Source organism: Delphinus delphis, chromosome 3 (assembly GCF_949987515.2).
Source record: "Delphinus delphis chromosome 3, mDelDel1.2, whole genome shotgun sequence".
Lineage (NCBI taxonomy): Eukaryota > Metazoa > Chordata > Mammalia > Artiodactyla > Delphinidae > Delphinus > Delphinus delphis.
Window position 1 is genome coordinate 40340540 of NC_082685.1, and position 7940 is coordinate 40348479.

The 7940-nt window shown below is 41.3% G+C and overlaps 1 protein-coding gene across 2 annotated transcripts; it reads right to left on the reverse strand.

The window, feature by feature from the left end:
- Positions 1-231: 231 nt before the first annotated feature.
- On the reverse strand, positions 232-7725 carry THG1L (tRNA-histidine guanylyltransferase 1 like). 2 transcript variants are annotated; one of them, XM_060008450.1, is made up of 6 exons: positions 7535-7725; positions 6539-6715; positions 5712-5881; positions 4824-4912; positions 3506-3613; positions 232-2432 (listed from the first exon to the last, which is right to left on the reverse strand). In XM_060008450.1, the coding sequence occupies exons 1-6, from the start codon at positions 7723-7725 to the stop codon at positions 2271-2273; spliced, it is 897 nt and encodes a 298-aa protein (XP_059864433.1). In that variant the 3' UTR covers positions 232-2270. The 2 variants fall into 2 exon arrangements, with proteins under 2 accessions (XP_059864433.1, XP_059864434.1); XM_060008451.1 differs by having other exon boundaries at positions 5712-5786; positions 7535-7658.
- Between the last annotated feature and the right edge of the window lie 215 nt (positions 7726-7940).

Here is a 7940-nt window from a genome sequence, read left to right on the forward strand (position 1 = left end):
GTACATTGACCATTATCCACCAAAAGCCTTTGAACCCCAAAATCTTCATGCGGAAAGCTTAGAACTGGCATTTTAAATGAGTATTTCAAGTAAATTTGTTGCATTCAGAAGTCTGTGAACCACCACTGTGATGAAGGGATGTGAGCCTGGCTTATGTAAAGACATACACACATGAAAGTTGGACTCATACTGCGTTTGTATGAAAAAAAACAAATGAAAAATTAGGCCGAGTTGAAAGCTTTATTTTTTTCTCTCAAAGAAATCTTATCAATTACCAAACATGAGCCATGTCTCCTATTCCCACGAAGCGAAGAGAACAGGAAGGGAAAAAAAGGCATTGACAGATGGGGTGTCAATTGGTGAGGGATGAGACCAGCCGTTGCCCTTTCAAAAATACATTTTCTTCTTGGCTGTAAATTCTACAGTGCAAGACCAGGCACAGGGATGTGGGCTGTCTCTTAGTTAATTCTTTATAGAGCCAAATTAATCTTCTTCCTCTACAACATGAAATGAGGACAAGAGGAGACATGAGTTCTCGACCACCTACCCCCACTGCCTCCCCTCTTCAGAGGCCAACGGCTTGGCGACACGCAGTTCCTGCTGCTCCTCGCCCAACTCCACTGGCCCGTCGGCAGGCAGAACTATTAGGACTCCTCTGCCACCTGCTACCTGTGACCCCAAGATGAGGATTGGTCCCTCTGTTCTCCAACTCAAATGTCACTGTTCCAATTATCCAGAGGCTACCTGAGAATCTTTTTCAGGAAGTCCACAGGAAGGTGATTTTCAAAACTGAAGTGTCTAGAGGACAGAGAGTAAATGTTTCTTCCTCCTCATTCATTCATTCTCGCTGTTTTCTTTCTCCCACATAAACAGGTAATTCTCTTTCTTCTTAGAAAGAGGTTAACTGGCCTTGTAATCATTGCCCCTGGCAAGACGATCGTGATGATCAGGCTGCCAACTCCACAAAATCAATCTAGGGAATGTTTACACAAGGACATCCAAACTACAACTCATTTGTTCAGCTCAAGTTGCCAATCTGGAGATTGGCACAAAGCCCTGAGTTTGCCCTGGAATTCCTGAATTCAGAGGCATCAGGCAGGCATCAACCCATATTAACTCCAGGTCTGCCAAAGATGAATGCAAGTAGATAGGTGGGCAAGGTGACCAAGGTCACTGGATTCTGTGGTTAAGAATAAGTGGGTGACTGGGCATATACCCTGAGAAAACCAAAATTCAGAAAGAGTCATGTACCAGAATGTTCATTGCAGCTCTATTTACAATAGCCCAGAGATGGAAACAACCTAAGTGCCCATCATCGGATGAATGGATAAAGAAGATGTGGCACATATATACAATGGAATATTACTCAGCCATAAAAAGAAACGAAATTGAGCTATTTGTAATGAGGTGGATAGACCTAGAGTCTGTCATACAGAGTGAAGTAAGTCAGAAAGAAAAAGACAAATACCGTATGCTAACACATATATATGGAATTTAAGAAAAAAAAATGTCATGAAGAACCTAGGGGTAAGGCAGGAACAAAGACGCAGACCTACTAGAGAACGGACTTGAGGTTATGGGGAGGGGGAAGGGTGAGCTGTGACAGGGCGAGAGAGAGTCATGGACATATACACACTAACAAACATAGTAAGGTAGATAGCTAGTGGGAAGCAGCCGCATGGCACAGGGAGATCTGCTCGGTGCTTTGTGACAGCCTGGAGGGGTGGGATAGGGAGGGTGGGAGGGAGGGAGACGCAAGAGGGAAGACATATGGGAACATATGTTTATGTATGACTGATTCACTTTGTTATAAAGCAGAAACTAACACACCATTGTAAAGCAATTATACCCCAATAAAGATGTTAAAAAAAAAAAAAGAATAAGTGGGTGAGAGTAAAGTTTGGGCTCATCTTCTATCATAGGTGAAAAGAGCTTGACAAGTTTTTATAAGGCTTACGCCACAATCTAAAAATGATTCATTTTGCAAGGCATAAAATAGTTCTTGCTTTATAAAAATAGTACCACGATTTTTAAAAAACTGTACTTCTACCAAAGGAACCATGTTTCAACACCGAAAAATAGGTGTTCCACTTAAAGCAGAACAAGATACACCACCCACATTCATCCCTTCTTTCTCTGTTCCCCTCCCAACCAGAGCCATGTCACTCCCAGGACACTGTTCTGCATGGCACAGATGCTAGGGCCACCTAAGGCCAGGAGACTTGGGGGACCCTGCATGGTCAAGCACAACAGTAATGAAAAGCAAAGGGTCAGCTGTCTTCATGTAGGATTTCTGGATGTTCCTTCCAGAAAGCATCCCCAATGACATCGCAGTGTAAGGGCACCGCCTTAGTCCTGGTCCGGGTCACCACCATCTTTCTTCCTTCCATTTCTGCTGGCAGCCTAACTTCTTTTGTCGTGACTTCATCCACCTATAGGTAAAGTTAAAATATTGACACATTAACTAGAGAGTCAGTTTGGGAGAGAAGAGGGAGAAGTGGGGGAAGTTTACTTTTTTACTTTATGTACTTCTGACAAATACATATTTTCAGGCATATATATATATATATATATATATGTATATATATGAACATATATATACATATATATATATATCAGAGATATATGTATATCTCTCACCATACATGAATTTCTTTACAACTAAAATAATTTTTAAAAAAGTTATGTTGCTATATTTTGAAAGGAGACCTTAGGAACAAAGAAGGGATTCTATGTTCCTTGTTAGCAATAACCATAAAATTAAAGACATTTCTGCTCTCCCACCTGCATTAAGAAGGATCCGAGTCTGTGCCAAACAAATGTTTTAAAAATACTAATAAAAGAGCTGAAGCTGCCAGTGGGATACCTAATACCCCTTAATACTTGAAAACATTCATTTCAGAAAAAAATACTTTAGACAGAAGGAAATAAATTTAGAGACTTCATTATGCCCAGGAGCTGGAACAGAGCAAAAATATTGGTAGAATTAAGGATACAGGTGAATGCACAGACAGAATATTAAGTTAAGTATGAATGTCTAGGGAAGCCCTCAAACATTCTGCAAGGGACAGAACCCTCACATGCAACATCAGTTCCTTATATTACAGTTCTCATGGGATGGATGGACCATTTAGTGGAATTATCCAGTGTAGGAGAAATTATTTTTTTAAATGTTCTCTGAATGCAAAAATTCTCATATCTGCACTTACCTGTTTAAAGGGGTTTGATGAGATTTGGGGAGAGCTTATGACATGGAAAAGTGTAATAATTCTAAAATTCTGTGATTCTACTTACAGAATGGGGGAGTCCAGATCACAATGTTCACTGACAAACTGACAAAACGAGCATCCATAATAATAATCGACAGCATCTCATTTTGGAAAGGGTCTAATCTGTGCTAGTTACTGGAGTCACATCAGCATACAGGCAGCAGGCAAGACAAAGCCTGGGATGGGCACAGGCTTTCCTTCTGACCTCCGTTTTTCCTCAGACATAACAGCATTACCTTCTGCCATATCAACACAGTTCCCTTCCTATACATCAGTGGCTCATTATTGTAGTTGATGTTGAATTCAGAAAATAAAATCTCATTCTTGTCTGCTGTAAGAGTTCCCTGAAGAAATAAAAACACATATAAAAAGCTTTGTAGGTCTTTTCTCTCCCCTAACCCCACCTATCCATTCCACTCTCTACCTAGACTTCCACAACAAATCAAGAAGTGGAAGCATTTCATCAAACGTCACATAGGTGTTAATGAATTTTCATCGTAAAAGCAGTTCAAATCTTATTTAAATATCAAAATTCATAAAATTCTCTTTTGTAGCAAATAACTGCCTTTACAAGTCACTACTGTGATGGGGTGAGAGGAACTAATAGTAAGAGTACCGATTCTGTACTGGATAGTTTTTGTATTATTTGACCCTCATAACCATCTCCATTTTAGAGATGAGAGCTCTGAAGCTTAGAAAGATTATATAAATTTTCCGAGGCCAAAAGTGCTCTTATTCGTATAAGAATCAAAATCTGATCTCAGCACTTCCAAACTCTGGCTAGATCTACCAGTCTTCCTATTACTGCTACATATGCAACTTTATCATGATTGTTAATAATGACAACCATTTACTGCGTCATTTTAAAGTCCCAGGCATTGTATTAGGAGCTAATACAACACATCATCTCATTTCACGGTTAGTTTTCCTACAAGTAGCATGGTCATCTAATGATACAAGCCAGTATTTATTAAGTACTTACAGTGTGCCCTGTACTAGCCTTTATGTGTTTTACATGCATCATGCCATTTAACTCTCACCAGAAACCTATGAGGTAGGAACTACTATCTTCTACATTTTACCTATTAAAAACTAAGGCAGAGATGATAAAATTAAACAAAAGCCTCTGAGTACAATTATTTGACCCCCAGAGCCTAAACTCTTAATGATACACAGGAGTCCTAACCCCAAGAAACTCCAGGTCCCCAGCAGGGATTGACAATCATGAAGCAGCCAGGTGGGGCTGACAAAAAAAGAAGAGCATGTGCCCTTTATAGGGGGGCAGCCTATACACAGCTCCAGCTAAGCACTACCATGTGGGAGTGTAGAGCCATTATTAATTCCATTTTCCAGCTGAGGACACTGAGGCTCAGGGAGTAGTAACAACTGATCCACAGTCACAAAGCAAGCAAGCAGCAGACCTGCTACTAGTATGATCTTTCTATCTTTTCAAAACAAAACCATAAAAATTTAAGAGCTTAAAAAGAAGGCCAAATGTCATGAGAGAGAGTAAACTGTCCCCCCTTAAGTATTAATGCAGTAAGATCTTTATACCTGTAATCTCTCTTGGGCTTGTATTGGTGTTAATCCAGACTGCTGTACAAGTGCCCAGAAAACTGTATTATAAAGATTATTGATGTGACCTGTAAGGAAAACATAGTTGGCACTGTGTACGCACATAGAATCTTTATTCAATATTCACCCTTCAAAGAGTACTGGAACCCCACCTCTCTCCCGCAGAGACATATAATTACTTGCGCAAAGCCATACACAGGGAACACAGGGGGAAGTGGTCAAGCAGAAAAAACTTATTTCCTAACAGTTTTATCCTGTCATTTCAGTTGTGCTTTACACAAATCTGTTAACTTGTGCATTAAGCTAAGGAATACTTTCCAAGTTATTTGATTTATATTATTCCCACCTCTCTTCCAGTTCTCCTGGCAAAATCAAGACACACCAAATGAATAAAAGTCTAACAAACATTTCACCATAGTCATGTAAGGAAGGGTCACAACTTGAATACCCACTAAAGCCAGCACAAACATAGGCGTGTAAAGCAGAGTTCCCAGGGGAACAACAGGGAATGGTAGAGGCTGAGGCACACTGGCTCCTATGTGCATGAATGTGTGCCTGCGTGTGTGTGTTTATGTGTGTGTGTGTCTGCGTGTATAAAGGCAGTAGTCACTATGCAGGTTCTGACCAATACTAAGTGGGAATATAGACCTAGTATTGCCAGATCTGATTTTTCCAAAAAAAAAAAAAAGTTGGAAATAGGTAGTATTTACATAAAACCTTCCAATTTTTCAAGTATTTTCAACTAATTTAAAAAACTTGAAATACTGCATTCCAAACAAAATACATGGGCCAAAAATGTATCAGATCATCACCTCTAATATAAGGAATCAGTAGTTTAACTACATCTGTTTATTTGGTTTCACTTACAATCTGCTTGCCGCCAGCTGAGATAGTCCTTTAAGGTCTGGTTGCTAGGATACACCACGACTCTTCCATCAAAGCCTGGGGGATACAGAAGGGGCTGGTCCTCAAAGTAATCCCTCCAGTAAAACACATAGCTGGAGGCGAACTGGGAGACCACGTGAGTCATAAACTTACTTGCAAAAGGCACAGTGGGTGGAGCAAGAAAAGAGAAAATACATGATATTAATTCAACACCATGACAGGGTCTGTGGGTGTAACAGAGAGATAACACAAACGGTCTAGCAAGCCAAGAGTGATGGGTCAAGAAAAACTATTTTAGTATTTCAGTTATATATTTAAAATGCAGCCTGTCTCTCCTTCTAGTCCTATAAGTAATTTACTAATGTCAAATGTTCTTCCATAGCGTGTGACGTGAACTTATGGTTCAAGAGGTTTTTTTTCAAGTCTTGGAAGGAGGGGAACCATTGTTTTAAAAACATCCCAATTCATTACGTGATCTGTTTCCTGTGAGAGTTTCAATATACTGCCAAATCAAATATCAGATCTGTCTAATTTGTACTGAGATCCTCCTTAACTAAAACTTTAGTTTCTCTTTCTAGTTTTAATGTTCAATGCCAGATCAGTCTAGAAGCTAAGGTGATGGCGAATACAGAGAAAACTTAAAGAGGTATACAGAATGCTCAGGAATCAGATGGCAGTACAACAGTCTAACCTGTTATATACATACATTCTGCAGTTGCAAATACTACAGTCTGTAAGTTTGTGATTAAGATAAGCAGAAGCCAAATGCTGGTAGGAAATATTCTGAAGGAGCTAGGCCACAAAATTACCTGGCTCTTCTTTTAAACCAATTACTTTTCCGCTTGAACACAAAGCTGTACTCATCACTCTGCCCATATGCAATCACAATATCCTCCAGTTCTTCCATTACGGTTTGGGCACATTTAGTCATTAGATGGAGAGCACGGCTGTCATTAGGTTTTGCAAAGTTGTGCTTCTCAGCAAACCTTCATAAGGGAAAAAGAAGAGGGAAAAGGGTATGGGTGGAAGAGAGCTTGTCATTAATACCACAGATCAAAGGGGCTACTCAAAGAGCGCTGTGAGTGTGCTGTGAGTCCAGACATTCCAGTAGCCACAACCTGATCCATTTCGTTAAGAACTCTAGTTTTTCTTGCTCTAACCAACTGAGAAAAAGTAACATAAATACTAAGCCTCCATTCCCTTTTCAGTGAAATGGGGATAAATTTACTTCATAGGATTCTCCTGAAGATGAGAGGGAGATAAATATAACTATGCCTGGCTCCTTGGAAGCGCTCAATAAATGTTAACTACAATAAGCATTACTAAAGTAACACTTTTAAGACTTAAATTCCTATCTTCCTGCTACACTTTTCTTTTTTTCTGACTTTTTCCCTCCTGAATCCAGTCCATGTGTTCTGCTACTTATAATGAAACAACATACTCTACAGTGGTGCCCACAGCGAGGCCAGAACGGGCCGCAAAACACTCAGCCCTCAAAGATACCTACCAAAATAGCTTGTCAATTTGTTGAAGAGCTGAAATAATGGGCCCGAGAGTGACTTTTTCCACCACAGTCTTGCTAACGGACACCCCAAGCCAGCTCCTCACTAGGGGAGCACCGTGTCTCATTTACCCCACCCAGCTCGCGTTCAAGCCAGTTGTAGCCAGCACGCAGTGATGCTCAGTGCCGCGCGCTCACTGGCTGCCGAGTTACCCCGGTAACCATGAGCTCTGGGCTGCGACAAATGCGTCGCATTCTCTGGAAGCACTGGCGAACCACGCAGCCCTGAGCCCAGCTCACTCACCGATGGAAATTCCTGCCGTCCAGCCGCACCACCACCCAGCAGTGGGCAAGGCATGTATCGTCAGCCTCGAAGTCCCGCACGTACTCGAACTTGCTCTTTGCCATTGCCGCTCCCAATTTCAAGCACCGTCTCAAAGTGACGGAAAAGGCAGCCAAGCAACCGCTAACTTTCACGGCGCCAGCAGCCCACATTTCCCCCACGGAAATGAAAACACCACAGAGCTCCGCCCCGGAAGTTCCTGTGTCTTCTCATGGTTGGTCTAGCCGTAGTGGAGGCCAGCATCTCTCTCGCCTCTCCTTGTAGTTCTTAATGGACTTCCGGGCCTGGAAGGAGAGTTCCATGCTTCCCTTAGTACTACTCATAGCTGCTCGCCTGTCTCCTTCCGTCCTGCAACAAATCATTCTCA

Bases quoted from the DNA above. Each gene is read 5' to 3' on its own strand.
- THG1L (XM_060008450.1), bottom strand. From the start codon at position 7,725: ATGTGGGCTGCTGGCGCCGTGAAAGTTAGCGGTTGCTTGGCTGCCTTT. The intron at 5,882-6,538 runs GTAATTTTGTGG...GCCTTTTGCAAG, and splicing joins TGGTTTAAAAGAAGAGCCAG to TAAGTTTATGACTCACGTGG. The intron at 2,433-3,505 runs GTAATGCTGTTA...CTTTACCTATAG, and splicing joins CTGTGTTGATATGGCAGAAG to GTGGATGAAGTCACGACAAA.